The sequence below is a fragment of the Mobula hypostoma genome, chromosome 5 (genome assembly GCF_963921235.1).
Source record: "Mobula hypostoma chromosome 5, sMobHyp1.1, whole genome shotgun sequence".
Classification (NCBI taxonomy): Eukaryota; Metazoa; Chordata; class Chondrichthyes; order Myliobatiformes; family Myliobatidae; genus Mobula; species Mobula hypostoma.
In genome coordinates, this window is record NC_086101.1 from 141,225,583 (window position 1) to 141,250,687 (window position 25,105).

General features: G+C 41.4%; 1 protein-coding gene across 1 annotated transcript in view; it reads right to left on the reverse strand.

The window, feature by feature from the left end:
• Positions 1-25,105, reverse strand: part of megf10 (multiple EGF-like-domains 10) — a 174,420-nt gene that overhangs the window by 59,190 nt on the left and 90,125 nt on the right. The window contains exons 8-9 of the mRNA XM_063049090.1: positions 16,092-16,228; positions 928-1,140 (exon numbers count right to left, since the gene is read on the reverse strand). Coding sequence (XP_062905160.1) covers positions 928-1,140; positions 16,092-16,228 — 350 coding nt within the window. The remainder of the gene's footprint in view (positions 1-927; positions 1,141-16,091; positions 16,229-25,105) is intronic.

Sequence of the window (25,105 nt, forward strand, 5' to 3'; positions counted from 1 at the left end):
GACAGAACAAACAAGCAATAGAAATAAAAATAACCAGATAACCAATCAGAGACAGACAGAAACCTCAGGATGTGGTGATCGCTGCGAGTTGGAGTCACGAATTTTAAACAGATTTATAAATGTAAAGGCATGTACATTCCCTCTAACAACAAGTAATATCACAGCGGAAAAAAAAACTTCTATACATTTCTAAAATACCTGGCAATGAGCAAATTATTATGTTTCCACAAGAATGCAACTAAGCAACACATACAGTGAGAATGATAAGACACCTGTGTCATAAGGTTAGTGGGGTTTTGGGAGAGACTCAAGCACGATGATTTGTCCACTGACTGGCTAGAAAATTAGCTGTAGTAAGCAAGACACGATAGGGATTTGTGGTTGGATAGTGAATGTTTATGAAGTGGCCTCATGAACCACAGCAAAAATCAACCAAATGAGCTAGCACAAGCACAATAGTGAGCATTGAATCACTGCCTCATTGGAGGCAATGTCACTCTTTGCCACAACAAACAGATTAGAGAAACAGAACAAAGGGAAAGAAGACTTCATTTTATTTTTTTACCGAAAGGTAAAAAAAAGAATGCTTTAGAGCTTTGAGTCTTGATATTCCTAAATGTTGTTTTTCCATAAAGTGAAGTCATATCGTCAGTCCTTGCATCAAAAAAAATTTGGACTTTTTCCACTTAAATTCCACCAAAGTGAATGTTTACTCTGTATCTTAGATTTCTTGGTATTAATTTGTGAATTCTGTAAGGGCAAATTGTAATAACTTGAATTGCTGTAATATGGGGCTTGCCTGAGTTTGTAACAAGTGATCGATGACAAATTTCTACCCTAGGGCAAAGGAAGGAAATGCATTTAATAAAAAATTGCAAGTAGCATTTTCATACATTGACCCGTTGGCCTAATTAATCTTTGGCTTACCTGAGTGTGGTTTGCAAGTGGCAGGGGCAGTGTTTGTCGCATTTCATCCCATAAATGTTGTCAGGGCACATGCGGATCTGGCAGGAGTCGCCCGTGAATCCCGGCTCACACAGGCATGCTCCATTGATATGGTAACACTCACCCCCGTTCAAGCAATTGCATTGTTCACTGCAGTTTTTACCATAAGTGCCGAAGGAACATTGATCTTGGCACCTTGCAACAAAAAAAATCCCAAAAAAATTTACATTACCATCATAAAAGCTAGTGTGTTCATTTTAAACAATGTCTCAGGACCCCCACAATTCAGGCCATGGACTCTTTTAGATGATGTCATCAGGCAAGAGGTACGGGAGCCTGAAGACCCACAACTCAATGTTCAACAGCTTCTTTCCCTATGTCATCAGATTCTTGAAATGACATGTAAAACTTTAACACTACCTTGCAGAATATATTCTTCTCTCATTCAATCTTGCAGTTTTATTGCTTACTCTGTTGACAATGTTGCTCATGTGTGAGTTACGTATGTTAACTTAAATGCACAACTTGGCGTTTGTCCTCATCTTGTGATAAATTGTGCTGCTGCTTCAGAAAAACAAATTTTCATGATATTTATACCCTGTGTGAGTATGACAATTAAGTTGAACTCCACAGCTGATGTTAGAGTCACAGATTCATGCTGTATGGTAATCTTCTGGCCATCCAGCACCTTTTGTAATTATCCTACGCCTGTTCCATTATAGACCCTAATATTCCCACCAACTTTCACCAGACTCTACTACTCTCCTACACAGTAGGGTCAATTTAGAGGGGTCAATTAATTCACTGACACATCTACGTTTGAGATGTGGGTGGAAACTGGGGCTCCAGAAGGAGCTAGAGGAATTCAATGGGTCAGGAACCATTGCAGTGGGAAATGGACAGTCACCGTTTCAGTCAAGGCATTTCATCTGCTCTCAGAAGGAAACTCCAGGAGAGCCTTCAAACCCCACACAGAGCTCAGGGTTGAACCCCAGATGCTAGAGATGTGAGGCAGGAGCTCTTCTAGACCGGATGCAACAGACTGAGGTCCATGACACTGCTGCTCATTCACTTTATTGTTCAGGTAACTTTACTTCCACTCCTATCATGATGGGACTTGTATTATAACCACAAGCTACAATGAAGCACAAGAGACTGCAGATGCTGTAATCTGAATTTTAAAAAAAAACAAATTGCTGGATAAAAACTGTAGGTCAGGCAGCATCTATCAAACACCAGCCGTTCCACTGCCTCCACAGATGCAGCCTGATTTGCTGAATTCCTCCGGCAGTTTGATTTTTTTTTTGCTATTTAAAAGACAGTCTGCATATTTATTGCAGATCTTTAAATCCTTTCACAACCTCTGAATTCCCAAGCTGTTCTACAACCAACAAAGCGTACTTACAAAATAACACCGTAGGAAATAGAGACATGGCTTAAAATACATGGAAGCAATCACAATAACTAATAAGGGCATAATTAATTGGATAGCCGCATGTATGTGATCACTGGACAATGTTCAATGCAATCCAGCATCAGTCACATGAGGTAAGAATGTATCCATTTACTTGGTTGACCTCCTTTTGGTGAGACAACATCAACAGTGTCAATAAAAACAATCTAGTGAGTCTGAGTTAAGATAGACAGTTTAGAAAGTAACTTTTTCATCAAGAATATCCAACTTTTTCAAAAGATTTGATTACATTAACCAAAAGGTTAGAAAAAGATGCATGAACTGAATACTCTGGTTTTCTTTCTGTGAGGCGCAGAATGAGCCATCAAGGCAATGGAACTCCCGGTAAAGTAGTTTAGGCAGTTCCTAATCTCTCTTTGTGACCCTCTGCTGTAGATTAGTTTTTCTCAATGCCTATCTATTTCCGCAGATTAACTTCTTTTCCATCACCCCTACCAAAAGTGAGTCTGAAGTCATAACAAGTCACAGAATAACAGAAGTTTTCCTCACGTTGCCCCCCCCCCCCGCCCAACTTTATCTTTTGCCTCTGTGGATCCTGGTCCATGAACCAGCCATTAGTGTAATGGCTTCCAAATTCTTTGAATGAAGAATTTCAGTATAATATATAAAGCCCCCTTAAACAACTTTTATGAAAACTGAGACAGGCCTGCAGGCACTGGAGACACAAGAAACTGCAGATACTGAAATCTGGGACAAAAAAAGAAAAAAAATATTACTGGAGGAACTCAGTGAGTCAGGCAGTATTTGTGGAGCGAAATGGGCAGTCAATGTTTCGGGTTGAGATCTAGACTGACAGACAGAGGGGAGATAGACTATAGAAAGGTGACAGAAAAGGGTGGAAAAAGAGATAGCAGGCAATAAGGGGTTGATTTACTTCAGGAAGTGTGATAGTCAGATGGAAGAGGGGAAATTTAAAATAATGACAAAGCTGGGAGCTGATAGCTGGAGGTCACTAAGGACTGATGATGATGGAATCTGATAGCAGAAGAAAGTTGAGCAACTTTAGGACACTGCTGAAGTGCTACTTGCTTATTGGTAAACCTCTTTTATTTATTCTTACTTTTGTTGTGAAATTTCTAAATTATATATCTTTAACCTTATTGAAGCTTCAAGGACCCTCCTACAATCTTTATGGCTCTCAGAAGAAGTTGTCCCTTCGTAGATAAGAAATTACTGTTCCAATGGGTGCAGTTTCGCTCTGTCTAAAATAGTCATCAACTTTTACACTTAGAATAAATCTCCCTCCTTCTTCTTCACAAGCTAAGAGCAGTCTTAGCTTTAATTGTCCAACTTCATTAATTAAACTCTTCACCCCAGCAATTTTTTCCTGCATCCTTTGCCTGCTTTCTGAAGAACAGAATTGGAAGCAAAAGCTCACATCGGTTGATCAGCATTTTATAAAGACTCAAAATTATCTCCTTGCTTTCATATTCTATATCCATATTCATGATGTCCAAAACTCCATATGCATTACAAACTGGTCTCCCAACATTTCCTGCCACGTGTAGAGATTACAGATTAATGCAGATGTACATCCAGATCCTTCCATTCCTAACCACTTGGCAGCACAGTGGTACAAATAACAGGGCTGCTGCCTCAACACCAGAGACCCCAGATTTGATCCTGACCATATTTGTGTGGCGTTTGCACATTCTCCCTGTAACCGTATGGGTTTCCTTTAGATGCTCTGGCTTCCTCTTGAGTCCCAAAGACGTGTGCGTTGGCCACTCTAAGATGCTCCTTGTATGTGTTAAATCTGGGCAGAGGGGATTAATAAAAATGTGGGGAGAATAAACCAAAACTGGGATTGATGTAGAATTAGTACAAATGGGAGCTTGGTGTTATGTGGAGACTCTGTATAGCCACAGGACTTACTTCTATATCCAGTTTATAGAGGAGGATGTGCTTGCTGTCTTGACCCAAGTAGGATGGATTAATCCACAGGGCCTGACAGTGTGTCCTTGTGGGAGGCAGAGATTACATGGGCATTGGCAGTGATATTTAAAATATCCTTAGCTACATCTGCCAGAGGACTGGAGGATGGTCAATGCTACTCCGTTCTTCAAGAAGGTTCTAAGAAAAAGCTGGGAAATTATAAGCTGGTGAACCCGATATCAGGCAATATTGGAAAGCATTATACGGGACTGGATATATAAGTATTTGAATAGATGGGGCCTGATTAGCAATAATCAACATGGTTTTGAATGTGTGAGGTCGTGTCTAACCAATATTTTAGAGTTCTTTTGCAGGACATTACATGGAGGGTTGATGAAAGAAAGGTAGTGGACATTGTCTATGTGGACCTTAGAAAGGCCTTTGACAAGCCCTGCATGGAAGAATGGTCCAGAAGGTTAAGTCATTTGGCATTCAGGATGCAGTGGTAAATTGGATCCTGCATTGGCTTAGTGAGAGAAGACAGAATTTGATAGTAGATGGTTGTCTCTCTGATTGGAAGTCTATAACTAGTGGAGAGCCGCAAGGATTGGTATTGGGTCCATTCTCATTTAAAATCTATACTAACAATTTAAGTGATAATGTGATAAATTAGGTCATCAAATTTGCAGATGACACCATGGTGGACAGCAAAAAAAAGCTATAAAAGATCTGGACTAGCTGGGAAAATGGGCTGAAAAATGACAGATGGAGTCTAATGCAGACAGGTGTGAGGTATCGTACTTTTGTAGTGCAAACCAGGGTAGGACTTACACAGTGACTGGTAGGGCACTGGGGTATGCAGTAGAACAGAGGGGTCTGGGAATACAGACCCATAATTTCTTGAAAGGTTTTAAAGAGAAGTTTTCTCACATTGGCGTTTGTTGTGTATGTGGCCTGGTTACACAACAATGTTATTAATAAAAATGCTGGAGATGGGAACTAAGTTTCATGGTTCTTAACTGGCAGAACCCGAACTCGGTACACACATACAGATCAATACCCGCCTTATAGCGCATGCTCAATATGCGCCTAATAGCGCATTCAACGATGTGTTACTAAAACATAAAGTAGTCCCTTATTATACTGTAGGCTATACAGTACAGTGTTTATAAATCATAGCACTGAGTACATGAGGCTTTTTTCCCTGAGGTTGAATGAGATTAAACCTGGAGGTCATGGGTTTAGGGTGAAAGGGTAAATATTTAAAGGGAATCTGAGGGTGATTTAGTTTACTCAGAAGATAGTGCAAGCGTGGAATGAGCTACCAGTGGAGGTGATGAATATGGGGGTCCAATTACTACATTTAATGCAAGTTTGGATAGGTACGTGGATGAGAAGGTATGGACGGCTATAGCGCGGGGAGATGGGACAAGGCAGCAAACATGTCGACATGGACTGGATGGGTCGAAGGGCTTGTTTCTGTGCTGTAGTGATCTATGACTCTATAAGAAGGTCCACCTCATATCCACCTTCAATCTTTCCCTGAACCTATATTTTCTAGTTTGACCCACCTTTGAAATGGAGATAGGTTTCCTGCAGTTCTTACAATTCATAAGAAAATACTCTACCCTGGCTCTCGTTTTGTTCTTATGATAATCTTTTGTCTATGCTTTAACTGACTGAGTTATTATGCATCGCAACTTGCCGTTGTTTGCAGGGACTATGTCAAATATGAATATAGACCATTTGTCTTTCATCTACATTGAAAAATTGAGTTAGTCCAGTTAAACATGATTTTCCTTTAATAAATCAATATTTTATTTTACTGGCTCATTTTTTCCCCATTTTTCTTCACTAATTATCATCTCTGCCACTAAAATTAAGCTGATGAACCCGAGTTTACCTTCTTTGTCGTCATTAGATTGCATCTGGAATTTCCAGTTGGCAGACGATTTCCCTCCATGCCACTCTGTCCCGACACTTGTCCACAACATTCCTAGTCTTGTCCAGCTTGGTCCAATCCTTGATGCTATCCAGCCACGTTGTTCTTTGCCTTCCTCTTCCTTTCTTTCCCTCCACCTTTCCATATAGCAAGTCCGACAAGATGTTTTCTCTCCGCGTAACGTGTCCACAATAAGCAACTTTTAACTTCATAATCTTCTCCAGCAGCATCCGTGGTCTATCAACTTCAGACAAAATCCTCTCATTTGAAACTTTCTCTACACAGCTGATCTTCAACATTCGTCGATAGTACCACATTTCTTCTTATCCTATCCTGTTTAAAAGCAGGTGTTGCATTTTCCAATCTTTCAGCATTTGCATCAGGTAACGCGTTTTTTTTTCTATCTACTTGTCATCTTCTTACTACATTATCCTGCCAGCTGCCCATGTTCTGCAGCCTTACAAAAAAGCAACACCACACAAATAAAGGAGATAAATTTGACTCTAATTGCTCCCTACAGCCACTTTAGGTCATCTGGTCTCTCCCTTTCAGAGATATTTCCTCTGCTTTACCCATCTGCTTCCCCAGCACCTTCATTTTCATCTAAAACTAACTTGTTTTCCCTCTTTCCTCATTCCCCATTGTGATAAAGGAGCAGCAGACCTGAAACTTAACTTCACAGATGCTGCCTAATTTGCTAAGCATTTCCAGCGTTTTCTGTTTTTATTTTAGATTCCTGTTCATCTCATTTACATATATCTTTGCCAATTAAGTTCTGCCTGTGATTGCTCCTCCCACTTCATTACTAACTAAACCTCAAAACATCACGATCAGAGCTCATCAAAGATTTTTTTCCATTCACATATACAGTACTGTGCAAAGGTCTTGGGCACGTATATATCACTAGGGTGCCTAAGACCCTTGAACCGTACTGTCTTTGTCAACATGGAGCAGAGAGCGAGTTGGTAAATAAGGATGTTGGGAATGGTGAGGGTGGAGTGCTGGAGGAAGGATGTGGGATAGGTGACAGAAAAGAAATGCCAGGGGGAGGGTGGTGCGGGTGCAGACATACCCAGCCCTGAGACACCAGGCAAGGTCATCTGATTCAATTGGTTTAGTGATCCTTACAGAATGTCCCTCTGGTGCATCTTGCTCCCTCCCCTCTCCCTTCCCCTTTTCCCAACCACGATTCCCTTCTGCCTGCCCCCTTCCCACTCTCAGTCCACATTAAAGACCCATATCAGAATCAGTTTACCATCACTCACATGTCATGATTTTCTTTTGTGGCAACAGTACAGTGCAATACATAAAATTACGACAGTACTGTACATATATATAGATTTTTGTACAATACTGTACTTCACTTGGATCACTTAAGTTCACTTAACTGTATCCGGTAATAAAAACTTCGATCTCAATCTGAGAAATGACTTTCAAGAAGTCTTAACATTAATGGGGAGATTAGCAGGGAAGTTTCATTTTGGATGGGGCTGAAACCAAGAGGAGATTAACACAGGACAGTCACAAATCAGGGAAATTAGTATGTACATTTTACCCAGATGATGGTGAATATTGTGCCCAATACTACAAGGAGTATGATGATTTAAGAGGGAAAGTTAGATAAATGTATTAGAGAATGAGAATATGGTGAAAGGCTGGGATGTAGGGGGATGGGAGGATGTTTGTATGTAACAAACAACGTCATTGTGCTAAAAAGCCAGAATCTGCAGTGAAAATTCAAAGTAAGATCAAATTATCAAAGAATTGCATTCATAAAGCCTTGTTTTGTGAAACTGTGAATTTCCATTTGTCATGTCAACTAACATAAATTTAATAAACAGGCTCATTGAATTTTTATTTATATCTAAACTGATAATTGTGCATCGTTATAGACATAATCTATTTTCAGGCAACAGAGTTGTATCACTTTGTCACTAAGATTACTCCCCAGACTAGCTGAGATCATGATCACAGTACAATGATGCATTTGTTTGTCGTCGATTTATTCTGTCTGTGGCTCCTGGTTTAGACAATGCCAACTCTATTCCCACCGTTAATCTGGAAAAGCTCTGTGACCCTAACTATGGATCATCAATGCGAGTGCAAGGACCCCTTCCTGTTGGGATAGAGTTTTGAACAATGGTGAAAATGGGTTGATAGATTGTGAATACACTCATTACCTCTGAATGAATTAATGTGCTATAAGCTTTAGCATTTCATTAAATTTCTAAAAAGGAAAAATCTTATTGAAAGCACGTGGTATTGCAAATGTATGCACCCTATGGATGTTTATTCTTAAATTAATGATCTTCAGCACAATATTCAAAAGTCATTGTAAGAAACAAGCTTTTGTATGTTGGCATTAGCAGAAATGTAAACTTTCAATAAGTGTATTTCTGCTATCTGTTATTCATACAGTTGAGATCCCAGATGAAACAGGCCAAGGAAACAAATATTTTGTGTGTTAAACAAATAAAAATGCAAAATAGAAATAAAATCCCTTCATTCAACAGATTAACCGGTCGGCATCATAGAAGTGGTAAGTGTTTACATCTCAAGCATCTGTACAATTATCAGTGTTGTTAACTCTTCAGGGTGATGAGTTCTGTTAAAAAGTCATTAACTTGAATCATGAACACTGACCCTCCCTTAAGATCATCTGTCTGCCCTGCTGAAGATGTCCAGAACATTCCAATGTGCAATCTTTGAATCTTTTTGGGCTTACATGCTTGACTACAACGTTCAACCAACAACTAGAAAACGGAGAAGTTTCCTGAAGGAAGCTGAAAGAACTATCATTGAATAACATGGTATTAATTAACCAAGTGGTCATAGTAGTCATAGTCATACTTTATTGATCCCAGGGGAAATTGGTTAAATAGACCGATTTTCAAGTTTGTGAATAAGCACTGTTAATGCAACATGGGTAACAGTTTCAGCAATCCAACCCATGATTCAAGTTAGAAACACTAAAGACTTTTATTTCTATAGCTTATTTTCCAAATTCAGGACTCCTGTGTTGTAAATGACTCGGTTTGGATTTTTGCCTCAAAATCAGAAGACGCTGGAACACCTTAAATTTCCAGTTTAAAATGGCACTACTTAAGACGTGTGATAGCTTACTGGTAGTTCAAAAGCAAAGAAATTTGAATAAAACCATTACTAGTAACACTTTTTTTTAAGTAAATTGCAGAGCGATTCGTTGTGGCAAGGCCTGGGTCCTAATGAGAGGTACAACCTGCTGTTTGGACATTCTAAATGATGGCCCATATAGACTGGAAAGGCAGGGTGTTGAGAGTCAGGCAAAGTTGGATTGCTTTGGTCGCTGAGCCGATTTGGAGAGGTTGTGAACCACTCCTTCAACAGCGAAATCTAGGCCCAGAGCAATTCGCAGCCAGCGGGACCAGGTCCTAGTGCGAGGTTCGGACAATTTAAACATCAGCACAGATAGTCTGGGGCTTCTGTCTCTGTGATGCTAAGGCTGTGAGACCGCCCTTGGCTGCTGTGCTTTGTGTCTGTGAATTTTGTGATGATTTGCCCCACTAATATCATGAACTGAATACTGAAGCTTTGGGCCTATGCCAGGCTGCTCCGGGGATTTGGATCTAAGGAATCAATTTTGTTTGGAATGCAGATGTTGCTGCTCGCTTCTATTGCTTGCATGACTTGTTTTGTAAATGTAAACACGAGGAAATCTGCAGATGCTGGAATTTCAAGCAACACACATAAAAGTTGCTGGTGAACACAGCAGGCCAGGCAGCATCTCTAGGAAGAGGTACAGTCGACGTTTCGGGCCGAGACCCTTCGTCAGGACTAACTGACAGAAGAGCTAGTAAGAGATTTGAAAGTGGGAAAGGGAGGGGGAGATCCGAAATGATAGGAGAAGACAGGAGGGGGAGGGATGGAGCCAAGAGCTGGGCGATTGATTGGCAAAAGGGATATGAGAGGATCATGGGACAGGAGGACTAGGGAGAAATAAAGGGGAGGGGGGAAGCCCAAAGGATGGGCAAGGGGTATAGTCAGAGGGACACGGGGAGAAAAAATACCCCTTGTGTGGTGATTTGTTTTGTGTTTTTTTTCTCTTTCTCTGTGGGCACTGGGGGGCTGGGTTTGGTCTTTTTTCCCTAATTAGGTTCTCTCAGGTTCCTTGCTTTGCGACTGCCTGTAAGCATACAAGTCTCTAGGTTTTATAATTATACATTCTTTGATGATAAGTAGTCTTTGAAACTTTAAACCTGAGATACCGTCTCATTCACTACACAACAGACTCAAGCCCACTGTGCGAGTGAAGGTACAATAGAAACAAATGTTATTATGAGATCTGCTTTGCCCTCTCATCAGCCTGCAGGAAAGCTCCAGAGATATTCCTGGTGGACTGGGATAACAATGGTCCTTCAATTCAATATAAAGGAAAGTGTTTGTGTTGTTATTCCTTGCTTTTTTTTCACCTTGTCCATCCCAGGCCCCAGTTTGGTATCAGCTATTTTTCACTATGCAGCATATTATCCCAGTGGTCAAATGCACCTTCTCCCTGTGCGGCACTGTTACATCATTAGAGGTTGCACCTTTGGAATGGGACATTAAATGAAGACCCCATCTGTCCTGTCAAGGAGCACTGGAGAATTATCACAAACACTATCCCTGCAAAATCCACCAAATCCATTGACAGGGTAAGCGAACGATGTCTTCAATGTTGTCTCCCAGGCCAACACCCCTAGTACAGGGTCGCTAATTATATTCACTAAGCTGCTGCACTGGGCACATCACATTGTTTGCAAACCTGACACTAGACTCCTAAATCAAATGCTCCATTCTCATTTTAGAGAATCCATCAGATGTGGACAAAAGAAACGGTTTGAGTATAAATTTCCCACTATCAGTGGGATGGTAGATAATATTCAGGCCTTCTTAAAATGGAAAAGGAGTATTCAGGACAGTTTTGAGAAACTTGTCCATTCCTAGTGAGTACAGAAACCCAGCATAAACTGCAGGAGTACCATTTCACCATCCAAGCGACCCACCCATTTATCCCATCTGGTACTCATTACCTCACCTTTGTAAGAACCTGTAGGTCCCACATTGGTTCCATCAACTACCTCAAAAGCCACAGAAATCAATTGAAAACAAGCCATTGCATAAAGAGGCGGAAAAGATTCTGTAACACCATCCCAATACGAAATCTATCCCAATGCTTTGGTCAATACTTACCTTTCAATGAACATCACTACAACAAATTATCTTTTCATCTTCACATTGGTGTTTGCAGGAGCCATCTTTGTTCATAGTTGGGTGCTCTTATAACATTATAGCTATTACAGTATTACATTTTCAAAGGATATATAGTGTTTGTACATGCTTTGGGATGTGAAAGATGATAGAGGAATGAACATCTAATTTTCTTTTATAGCCAATAAAATAGCTTTAAAGTGAATCCAACTTTCTAAGGTAGACAAGAAGGCATACAACTTTAACACAGTAAGCTCCGACCAAATACAGTTAATAGAGAAATGTCGGTCAAGGAACCAAGAAGAAAGCCCCTGCTTGCTTCAAAATAACACCACGTGGTCATTTAAATCCACATGAAAGGGTAGTCATTTTAATACTTAATCCAAACATCAGCATATCTGACAATCCAGTATTCTACCAAAGTGACAGACAGAATTTTTGCACCCATTATTGGATTGGAAGTTGAACCCTTTACTTTTCACCTAGAGAAGAGGGAGTATTATCCTTTGAGCCACAGCCGAAGTTGTCTATGTAAACATCAAAGAAAGTTTGTTGACACAGCATTCCTTGCAGTAGACTGAGTAGCAGCAAAGTAACCACGAGACACTTACACACTCTACAGTAATATGTAACCCGCACGGCATTTGAAACTGCAGTGCCTAACACAGTCAATCTCAAATATCACGCTAAAAGGGGAAATGAGGTTGTCTTTAAACAACCCAACCTTCATTTGTCATTTTTGTTCAAAAATCCAACTTTGGAGGAATCATCTGGAATTAATTTCAACCCAACTGTTTGCCCAACATCTACTCATTGAAAAGAAACAAAATGTTTGCTAAATGCTGCATAGGCAATGAACAATAAAGCAAAATGCGGTGTGAGTTGACCACCTTACCACTAGGAATCCGGAAAATAACCTGCTGCCGACACAGTGAGTGGCAGCTGTAGACGTCCTGATCTTTTTGTTAAGCCAGCGTAAATCACAAACAAGCTTTCTCTACTCCTCTGACTGGAAAAGGGGAAAGTCGGCACAAATTTACTGGAGGTTTCCCCTGATCCATCCACAGCCCACGTTGTAAGAACTGAACCAGAAAATGAATCTATGTGGTGAGTTGATGTTCTCAATCTCCCTGGGGCCTTGTCACATTGCCACCGCACCCCTCACCTCAAGAAATCCTGCAACGTTAAAAAGATTGAAGACTATAGAGACAGGGGTATGACAAGGAGCCATTAGTTGTTCCAATAGTCGCATCCATAATTTTAGCTCCGTGGGCCTTAAGCTCTGGAATTCCCTCCTTAAAGTTTAACCTACCTGTTCAATAAAGCTTTTGGTCACCTTCTCTAACATCTTCCTGTGTGACTCAGATTCAGTTTGTTTGATAATGTTCTTGTTTCTTAAAGCTATTTTATATATACAAGTTGTTGGTGTAGTAGTGTGACCTGGCCCCGAAATGACCTGACAAATTGCTGACCTATTTCAGAACAAGTTTGTAACTGGTTAAACCCACATTAAAGTGACAGCAGGGAGCATTTACACTAAAACCTACACTGCAGGCTACAATCTTTTAGATGTAAAAAACAGAATATACACTAGAGGCATTTACCATGGATGAGTCAATGGGATGCACAGAGAGCTGTGTTAAGAGTGCCTCGGTTAATCAGGACTAAAAGGATTAGGCATGCACCCTCTATGGGAAAATTATCCTGCATTTGCAGAGCTGAGAATGTTAAGTGCATGCTCTGTGGCTTAGTGAGTGGCCCTACAGCATTAGTGCAGATATGTCAGTGTGGGAGTGAACATTGACTGTAATATGTCGAGGAGATTATTGCTTTCCAGCAAGAGTGAACACTTAAGATCCTGTTTATTACATTTTCTATGTAACTCTACCTCTTGTTTTCAGCTGCAAATTGGTGGCCCAGATCTTATGGCAGTCAGGCATTTCATGTGGTCTCTGTTGGTAGGATTATATTCCACAGTTTTCGACTCAAAATGTGTTTGCCTTGCAATCTACTGTGAGCATGAGCTGCTAATGGCCTGCTGAGGGCACTAGGATGTCAGGACATTAAGAGGCAATGGGGCAACACTTCTCTTTAACCAATGATAACATAAGGATTAACAATGAAAGCATGGAAGTACAAAAGGAAACCAGGTCAGATCAGATACCTGGAGAAAAGTAAAATGAGGGAAAGTGAGAACATGAAGATAAATATTTTCAGAATTTGCTGGCAATTTTGTACCTTCAGGATTCAGCTTCCACAGTCTCAATCACTCCCTGTCCAACAGGAGTGGTTGATTGTTATTACAGGATAATAAAACTTTAATTCCACTTCCCATCCCCATATGTCAGTCCATAGCCTTGTCTATAGCGATGATGACACCACTCTCGGGTTGGAGGAGCAACACCTCTTATTCTGTCTGGTTAGCCTCCAACCTGACTGACTCCACGAACATTGGTAATTTATCTAACTTCTGGTCATTTCTTCCCTCTCCCGCTTCTTTTTTTCCCATTCAACATTCTGGCTCCCTCTTGCCCCTTTTCTTCTCCCACCTGCCTATCACCTCCTTCTGGTGCCCCTCCTCCTCCTCCCCTTTCTCCAATGGTCCACTCCTATCAGATTCTTTCTTCTATAGCCAGGCCTGAGAAAGGGTCTCGGTGTGAAATGTCAGCTGTCCATTTCCATAGATGCTGCCTGACCTGCTGAGTTTCTCCAGCATTTTGTGTGTGTTTCTTTAGCCCTTTACCTTTTCCACCTATCGCCACCATACCTGTCACTTCATCCCTCCTCCCCCATCCGTCCGCATTCACCTTCACCTGGTCTCGCCTACCAGCGTGTACTCCTTCCCCACCTCCACCTTCTGATTTGGGCTTCTTCCCCCTTCCTTTCCAGTCTGGTGAAATATCTCAGCCCAAAACGTCATCTGTTTATTCCTCTCCATAGATGCTGCCTGACCTGCTGAATTCCTCCAGCATTTTGTGTGTATTACTCCTTTATTAAAGAGTCCCAATGCTGTCAGCAACCAGCCATGACAATCTGTAGGGAATTTAGCTAATGATTAACAATTGAATGAGTCATTGGTTACATAGCACAAAGGTTTTGCGTTGTTGCAAAACAGTGTTGCAATTTGTAACTCAAGACACCTCCCTCCATTGCCGCAAGCGGTTAGAAGATTCACTTAGCCCTCGATAATAGCTAGTCCAAATGTCAATGGGCTATTGTCTTATGTTCCATCTGAACTTAATCATAATTAAAGCAAATTACAAAAGATACTTTTTACATTAGTTTATTTACAAAATCAAGCTTGTAAATCTCTTCATAAGCTCAAGAGATACTGCAGATGTTGGAAATTCAGAGCAACACACATAAAATGCTGGAGCAACTCAGCAGGTCAGGCAGCATGTATGGAGAGGAATAACATTTTATATTTCAGACCAGGACCCTTCATCAGGACTGGGGGGGGGGGGGGGAGGAAGAACCGCTTCTTTTCCAGTCCTGATGAAGGGTCTCGGCCTGGCCCATTGATTGTTTATTCCTTTTCATAGATACTGTCTGATGTGCTGTTCCCCTAGCAATTTGTGTGTGTATATTGTAACTCACTTCTATAGTAACTCTCTTCTTTGTGTCTCTGAGCCTGACTTTTACCAGCATTATTTTCATTTCCCTCTCTTCATTCATCTTCCTCTATCTATAATCTCCTTCAGAGAGATCTGCTGAGAATAACAAACCTGTACTGCCCCTCTCGAGCCAGCACCAGACATCTAATTCAGACTTTCTTGGTCTCCACACTATTGCAGAATTTCTCCATGCTCGCCAACCCACTGCCTCCACCTTCCTTCACTGCAACTTTAAAGTTTTGATTCCTAACACTTCTTAGTTTTGATGAAAGGTCATTGATCCTAAACTTTAACCCTGCTACCCTCTTGGCAGATGCAGCCTGACATGCCGAGTATTTCTAGTACTATTACTATTTCAGACGTTCAGCATCTACATATTTTTAACATAAGGACACAAGAAAAAAAAGGAACTGAAGTCGGACATTCATTCCCTCAAGCCTGCCTCCCCCTTTAATGAGATTATATGTTGCTTTTCCCCTCTGTTCCAGTTCCCCATAAGCCTCAATTCCTCAACTGTTCATCTCTACCTTAAATATATCTAATCACCTGGTCTCCAGTAAGCTTGAGACAGAGATTTCAAGGAACTCACCATTCTCTGTTTGATTATTGCAGAAGGGCATGAAATGAAACCCATTGCATTTAATTTGATCACTGAATGCACTGTGAAACCAACCAGTTGTTCTATAAGTTTACTGCACGTAAACTGCTTGAAAACATTCCCACACAAACACTGTCTCCCATATGGCAAAATTTTCCAACTGCTCGAAACAAGTCATCCAACGTGTTACAATGTGATGAAAAGTTTGTTTAATGTTGTAGATTTCAAAAGGTGCCTGGGAAATGGGGTTGTTTATAGCTGCCCATAAAAAAGAGGTAGAAACTGAGAAGGGGCAAGAGAACAGACTTAATAAGAATGAAGAGGTTACTACAACAATGGTGACAAATGGTATAGTGGATGTCGACACAATTTAAAAACAGTAAAGCTTTAAAATACAATACTGAGAAATGCCATTACCTCTCCCCTGTGTAGCCAGCTCCACAATGGCACTGACCCGTGGCGGAGTCGCATTGCCCTCCATTATGACACTGGCATTCCTGGGAGCAGTTTATTCCATATCTTCCCTCCGGGCATGGCTGGCCACAAACAGTTCCCTGTAACAGTGTGTCATTTAAATGTTAGTTTTTGGAAACAAACATTCAGCCTGAATGATAGTTTCAATCTTAACTGGCATAAAGCTACCACGATTACTAAACTGATTCTTGCTCAACATTTCTCTTAGACATCCTTAAGGGAAACATTGAGCCTTTGGAGTCTATACTAAGAAAACAAATGCATAAAAATAGGAATGGGAGCCAGGTTGAGATGCACCACTGTTCATTGAGATCACTTGCCGGTCCTCAAGCCCATCTCCTACCCAATCCCAAAAGTCCTTGATTATCTGGGTGTTTCTGAAACTATTATCTCAGCAATTTCTTCTTGCCTCAATTCACATTGGATGATCAGAGACACAAGAGACTGCAGATGCTGTAATATAGAGTAAAAATAAAACAAACTGCTGGACGAACTCAAGCAGGTCAAGCAGCTTCTACAGAGGTGGAAGAATGGTCGACATTTCAGTTCATGACCTGAATCAGCTAACCCCTATTCTGGAAACAATGCCCTTTAACTTAGACTCTCCAACAATGAGGAGCAGCCTCCTGGTACCTAAACTTTCAAACCTTCTCACAATTTTAATGAGATTAATTCCGTTCTTCTACCTTTCAGAGAATATGGTCAAAATTAATGCATAAGTATACTCTGATTTTCAAAAAGCCTGTGATAACATTCATTTGTAAGGCACCTCATCATAAATCAGGGCTCAAAGGGTGGGGTGCCATAAACAAATAGGATAACGAACAGAAAAAAAGTTGGTAGATTCGAGAAAATCTGCAGATGCTGGAAATTCAAGCAACACACACAAAATGCTGGTGGAACGCAGTAGGCCAGGCAGCATGAATAGGAAGAAGTACAGTCGACGTTTCGGGCCGAGACCCTTCGTCAGGACTAACTGAATAAAGAGATAGTAAGAGATTTGAAAGTGGGAGTGGGAGGAGGGGGATCCAAAATGATAGGAGAAGACAGGAGGGGGAGGGATGGAGCCAAGAGCTGGAAAGTTGATTGGCAAAAGAGATACAGAGCTAGAGAAGGGGGAGGATCATGGGACGGGAGGCCTAGGGAGAAAGAAAGGGGGAGGGGAGCCCAGAGGAAGATGGAAAGCAGGCAAGGAGTGATTGTGAGAGGGACAGAGAGAGAAAAAAGGGAAAAAAGAGGGGGAAATAATTAATAAATAAATGAATGAATGAATGAATGAATGAATGAATGATTGATTGGGTAAGAAAGGGAGGAGGGCATTAATGGAATTTAGAGAAATCAATGTTCATGCCAATGGGTTGGAGGCTACCCAGACGGAATATAAGGTGTTGTTCCTCCAGCCTGAGTGTGGCTTCATCTTCAGCAGAGGAGGCCATGGATTGTCATATCAGAAGTTGGCAGATTGTTATTCGAGGTGTGCCAAAAAGATCAACATTGGGCCCTTCATGCTAAGGATCAATTGAATAAAAAAAAAACATGCATTGTGTACAGATACACTGATAGTGGAAATTCAGGTTGGAAACCCAGCTGTGAGAAGGGTGCAAAGAGCCTACAAAGGGAGGTGGACAGGTTAGGTGAGTGGTTTAGAGAGTCATAGTTGGTGAATGGTGTGGGAGGCTGTGAGGTTAGTCAGTTTGATAGGAAATTTGGTGAGAAATTTGGATGAACGGCAGCATAGCATTTAGCATGATGCTCTTACAGTGCCAGCAACTCAGGTTCAATTCCAATGCTGTCTGCAAGGAGCTTGTACACTTTCCCTGTGACCACAATGGGTTTCCTCCAGGTGCCCAGGTTTCCTCCCTCGTTCACAAGATATATGGGTTAGTAGGTTAATTGGTTACATGGGTGTTATTGGATGGCATGATCTCATTGGGCTGGTAGGGCTTGTAAGATCTAGCAAACAGACACGAAACTCAGGAATGTAATATGTAGAGGATACAACAGACAATGAGGAATGTACATTTTGTGCTGTCCTTCATTAGAAATAGGAGTGGAGGAATAAGGAGGGCTTGGTGATGCCACCCCTGGAGCATCATGTGCAGGGCTGTAGAAGGAAAGATATATTACCTCTGAAGGCAGCACATATTTGGTAGGGATTCCTGGGATGAAGGGTTTGTTCCATGATCAAGGCTGGGTCTATGCTCTCTGGCATTTAGATAAATAAGATAAGAAATGCATAAAATTCTGAGGGATTAACAGGGCAGATGCTTCAGGATGGAGAATCTGCAGTTCAGGGGCATGGTATCAGTTAAGGTGTCTTTCACTGAGTACTTGAAGAGTAACATTATCCACACAGAGGGCAAGCAAATGCCAAATGCAAGCAAGTGAGATGAACTTGGGTAGATATTTTGGTCAGCATGGATGAATTGGGTTAAAGGATCTGTTTCCATGCAGTGTGACTGTCAGGGGGTGAGAAAGAATTCCTTTACTATAAGGATTACAATACTTTGGAATTATATCCAAGGACTGTGGGTGTTCAGTTGTTGAGCGTAATGTTCAAGTTTGAGTTTAATTGTCATTTAGCCGTACATGAATACAGCCAAGGTGCAAAACACATTACCAATAGCACATAGTACATAGCACAGAGCACAAATAGCACATATGGTTACAATTTCCACAAACGTACAGACACAAAGAAACAAAAATAATAAAGCCCAAGTCCCTGAGTGGCATGACTGCAGATTGATGGTGAGTTGTCCAGGTTTGGCTTGATCTTCTATCAAGCGAACACTGGAGGGCAGCCCCAATGGAAGGGGGCAGCCCCAAACCCAGTATGGATTCCAGCGCACCTAAAAGTGACCCCTGCTCTCTTCCACACCACCATGGCGCCTCTTACCCTGGCAACTGCAACCGGTGACCTGGTCCTCGTCACAACCAAGGCAATGTAGCTCCCCAGCTGTCGTTCTCCCCAATAAACCAGTGAACTAGACTTTCACTATTCTACATTACCAATGTCCAACAGGGTCTTGCAATCAGAATAAAAATGTCCAAGATGATCACTCACACCTTTTTTTGGAACATGCATCGACCAACAGTACACAACAAGTCCAGATGACAACACAACAACAGTATGCAATAAGTCAATCTCCATCGCTATCGAGCAATTCGCTGATGGGATAGCCCCGCCGTACTTGATGATTTTAGTATTCAGCTGTGACTTGCAATCGGAAAAAAGACGTACAAGATGAACCAATACACTTTCGATTAAACCCGGGTTGACTGCTGGGTCCTTGCGCACGCCATCATACCAGATCAATGGCTATTTGGCCACCAAGGGAACGAAGGGAAGAGGGAACACTGTAAAGTGGAGATGATGAATACATTCAACCATGATTTAGCTGCATGGGTGACCAAGTCCAAGAGGATCCATGGCCTCCTGCTGTTCTTGTTGGTGTTTTATGTTTCAATGTTGCCAGAATTCAAGTATGAGAAGATTGTTTCAGATGGTGCCAATAATTTTAAGCAGAATAGGCAATTTCTTTCATTTAAACACATTCCCTTCCTATCATAATGTTGAGTAGAAGGGCCCCATCACAGAACCGGAGGAAAGTGCACGATTTGCCAGGAGAAATCATGAGAAACAGATTGAAGGTTAAACCATAAATTATCTTTACTCTACCTTATCTTTACAGCGTTTCTACTTTCTGCGAAGGCTGAGAAAAGTCCATCTCCCACCCCCCATCCTCACCACATTCTACAGAGAATGCATTGAGAGCATCCTGAGCAGCTGCATCACTGCCTGGTTCAGGAATTGCACCGTCTCAGATCGCAAGACCCTGCAGCGGATAGTGAGGTCAGCTGAGAAGATCATCGGCGTCTCTCTTCCCACTATTACAGACATTTACACCACACGCTACACCCGCAAAGCTAACAGCGTTGTGAAGGACCCCATGCACCCCTCACACAAACTCTTCTCCGTCCTGTCATCTGGCAAAAGGTACCGAAGCATTCGGGCTCTCACAACCAGACTGTGCAACAGTTTCTTCCCCCAAGCCATCAGACTCCTTAATACCCAGAGTATAGACTGACATCTACATCATTTATTATTATATTGTAATTTGTCCTCTACTGTGCCTATTGTCTTGTTTATTATTTATTGTACTGCCTGCACTGTTCTGTGCACTTTATGTAGTCCTGTGTAGGTCTGTAGTCTAGTGTAGTTTTTGTGTTGTCTTATGTAGTCTAGTCTAGCCTTGTGTTGTCTCAATTAGTCGGGTGTAGCTTTTTGTTAATTGATGTAGCACCATGGTCCTGAAGGAACGTTGTTTCGTTTTTACTGTGTACTGTACCAGCAGTTTATGGTCGAAATGACAATAAAAAGTGACTTGACTTGACTTGACTTGATCTTTAACACAACACTGGGGAATGCATATTGGTAAAATGACTGCATGTTAAAAAGACATTGGTCAACCACAGCACAGGAAAGGACGGTCTGCAGAACATAGGGATAAGAAAGGAGTCTCATTAGCTGAGGTTTTTCTTTAACTACTACAGTCTTTGTGATTTGATTTACCCAAAACTCTTAAACTTATTTAATCTAAAACATGCATTGTTACAGCCGTACATGACAAATGATATACAGCAGCTTTGCATTTTCTTCAATTATTAAGTCATATAGTCAAATAAGGACAATGATTTCTAAGCCAATACATTACTAAATTTACTGAAACAACCAGAAATAGATTTCATATTTTGCATAATTTTGACAAAATAGTTAACTGGATATAATAAGTAGATTGAGAGAAAGCAATAAAAGCAGAGAAGTTACAATAAATTTGGACTGAATGTTGATAATGATTTCCTATTGCTCTCGCAGTGTTGTGTAACACCTTGGTCTCCATTTTATAATATAAACAGAGAGGTCTTGTAGGCAGATTTGCAGAGAGGACACCTGAACGAAGAGGATATTTATGTCAGGAAATGCTAGCATGATGTCATCCCGGAACACTGAGGGGCTGTGTCCTTTGTAAAGGAGGAAATGTGTAGTATTGATACATTGGAAGAACTTATATTGGTCAATGAATGTAGAGAAAGATGCATGCAGACTGTATTCCTGTATACTGCATATTATGTATAAAGTATATTTTTTAAAATAAAGAAAACAAAATACTGCTGGCAGTACAAAGCTACCATTGGGCAGGAGGTACAGAAGTCTGAAGTCCCACAGCAGCAGGTCCAAGAACAGCTACCATAATTCCCTTCAGCATTTGATTCATGAAGCAATTTGTGTAACCCTAATCTCTACCTCACGATAACAACACTATTACCATTTGGTACTATAATGGACTTTATTTTCTTTTTGATCTAATTGTGTTCTTTCTTAAATAATTTGAATATTTTTGTATAATGCATGTTTTCTTGTTAATTTTGTGTTTGTAATGCTATGTGCTTGCGATGCTACTGCAAGCAAGTTTTTTACTGCACTTGTTCATACATGTAAATCAGAAAATTACTTTACTATCCTCACATAGCAACACATAGTGAAGCACTTTGCTTTCCCTGCCATCCATATGGAGCATTTCGGTGCGTTGAGGTAGTAGAAGGGAAAAGCAATGTTCTTGATCATATGACAATAAACTTGACTAACTTGAAAATCATAGCTTCCATTAAATGTCCCAAACATCATAAGCTTGGTGCACAATCTGGGCATACCACTAAAGGTAATGATAAAGAGAGAGGAAGCAGTCCTGGCAGACCTCAATGTGGACTGCAGGCCTCATGGTGTTTCATGGCATCAGATCAAACATGGCCAAGGAAATCTCCTACTGATTACTGCATACAATGCTCCCTCAGCTAAGGAATGAATGCAATTTTACATTAAATGGTGTGCCTCAGGGATCTGTTCTGTGACCCCCTACTCTTCGTGATTTTCATAAATGACCTGGATGAGGAAGTGGAGTGATAGGTTAGTAAGGTTGGGGGTTTTGTGGACAGTGTGGAGGGCTGTCAGAGGTTACAGCAGGACATTGATAGGATGCAAAACTGGCCTGAGAAGTGGCAGATGGAGTTTAACCCAGATTGTTATTAATGATTATGATATAGTTGGGATCACAGAGACATGGCTCCAGGGTGACCAGGGATGGGAGCTCAACGTTCAGGGATATTCAATATTCAGGAGGGATAGACATGAAGGAAGGGGAGGTGGGGTGGCGTTGCTGGTTAAAAAAGAGATTAACGCAATAGAAAGGAAGGACATAAGCCGGGAAGATGTGGAATCGATATGGGTAGAGCTGCGTAACACTAAGGGGCAGAAGACGCTGGTGGGAGTTGTGTACAGGCCACCTAACAGTAGTAGTGAAGTCGGAGATGGTATTAAACAGGAAATTAGAAATGTGTGCAATAAAGGAACAGCAGTTATAATGGGTGACTTCAATCTACATGTAGATTGGGTGAACCAAATTGGTAAAGGTGCTGAGGAAGAGGATTTCTTGGAATGTATGCGGGATGGTTTTTTGAACCAACATGTCGAGGAACCGACTGGAGAGCAGGCTATTCTGGACTGGGTTTTGAGCAATGAGGAAGGGTTAATTAGCAATCTTGTCGTGAGAGGCCCCTTGGGTAAGAGTGACCATAATATGGTGGAATTCTTCATTAACATGGAGAGTGACATAGTTAATTCAGAAACAAAGGTTCTGAACTTAAAGAGGGGTAACTTTGAAGGTATGAGTCGTGAATTAGCTAAGATAGACTGGCAAATGACACTTAAAGGATTGACGGTGGATATGCAATGGCAGGCATTTAAAGGTTGCATGGATGAACTACAACAATTGTTCATCCCAGTTTGGCAAAAGAATAAATCAAGGAAGGTAGTGCACCTGTGGCTGACAAGAGAAATTAGGGATAGTATCAATTCCAAAGAAGTAGCATACAAATTAGCCAGAGAAAGTGGCTCACCTGAGGACTGGGAGAAATTCAGAGTTCAGCAGAGGAGGACAAAGGGCTTAATTAGGAAGGGGAAAAAAGATTATGAGAGAAAACTGGCAGAGAACATAAAAACGGACTGTAAAAGCTTTTATAGATATGTAAAAAGGAAAAGACTGATAAAGACAAATGTAGGTCCCCTGCAGACAGAAACAGGTGAATTGATTATGGGGAGCAAGGACATGGCAGACCAATTGAATAATTATTTTGGTTCTGTCTTCACTAAGGAGGACATAAATAATCTTCCAGAAATAGTAGGGGACAGAGGGTACAGTGAGATGGAGGAACTGAGTGAAATACATGTTAGTAGGGAAGTGGTGTTAGGTAAATTGAAGGGATTGAAGGCAGATAAATCCCCAGGGCCAGATGGTCTGCATCCCAGAGTGCTTAAGGAAGTAGCCCAAGAAATAGTGGATGCATTAGTGATAATTTTTCAAAACTCGTTAGATTCTGGACTAGTTCCTGAGGATTGGAGGGTGGCTAATGTAACCCCACTTTTTAAAAAAGGAGGGAGAGAGAAACCGGGGAATTATAGGCCCGTTAGCCTAACGTCGGTGGTGGGGAAACTGCTGGAGTCAGTTATCAAGGATGTGATAACAGCACATTTGGAAAGCGGTGAAATGATCGGACAAAGTCAGCATGGATTTGTGAAAGGAAAATCATGTCTGACGAATCTCATAGAATTTTTTGAGGATGTAACTAGTAGAGTGGATAGGGGAGAACCAGTGGATGTGGTATATTTGGATTTTCAAAAGGCTTTTGACAAGGTCCCACACAGGAGATTAGTGTGCAAACTTAAAGCACACGGTATTGGGGGTAAGGTATTGGTGTGGGTGGAGAATTGGTTAGCAGACAGGAAGCAAAGAGTGGGAATAAACGGGACCTTTTCAGAATGGCAGGCGGTGACTAGTGGGGTACCGCAAGGCTCAGTGCTGGGACCCCAGTTGTTTACAATATATATTAATGACTTGGATGAGGGAATTAAATGCAGCATCTCCAAGTTTGCGGATGACACGAAGCTGGGTGGCAGTGTTAGCAGTGAGGAGGATGCTAAGAGGATGCAGGGTGACTTGGATAGGTTGGGTGAGTGGGCAAACTCATGGCAGATGCAATTTAATGTGGATAAATGTGAAGTTATCCACTTTGGTGGCAAAAATAGGAAAACAGATTATTATCTGAATGGTGGCCGATTAGGAAAAGGGGAGGTGCAACGAGACCTGGGTGTCATTATACACCAGTCATTGAAAGTGGGCATGCAGGTACAGCAGGCGGTGAAAAAGGCGAACGGTATGCTGGCATTTATAGCGAGAGGATTCGAGTACAGGAGCAGGGAGGTACTACTGCAGTTGTACAAGGCCTTGGTGAGACCACACCTGGAGTATTGTGTGCAGTTTTGGTCCCCTAATCTGAGGAAAGACATCTTTGCCATAAAGGGAGTACAAAGAAGGTTCACCAGATTGATTCCTGGGATGGCAGGTCTTTCATATGAATAAAGACTGGATGAACTGGGCTTGTACTCGTTGGAATTTAGAAGATTGAGGGGGGATCTGATTGAAACGTATAAGATCCTAAAGGGATTGGACAGGCTAGTTGCGGGAAGATTGTTCCCGATGTTGGGGAGGTCCAGAACGAGGGGTCACAGTTTGAGGATAGAGGGGAAGCCTTTTAGGACCGAGATTAGGAAAAACTTCTTCACACAGAGAGTGGTGAATCTGTGGAATTCTCTGCCACAGCAAACTGTTGAGGCCAGTTCATTAGCTATGTTTAAAAGGAAGTTAGATATGGCCCTTGTGGCTACAGGGATCAGGGGGTATGGAGGGAAGGCTGGGTTCTGAGTTGGATGATCAGCCATGATCATAATAAATGGTGGTGCAGGCTCGAAGGGCCGAATGGCCTACTCCTGCACCTATTTTCTATGTTTCTATGTTTCTATGTTTCTATAAGTGTGAGGTAGTTCATTTTGGTAGGTCAAATAT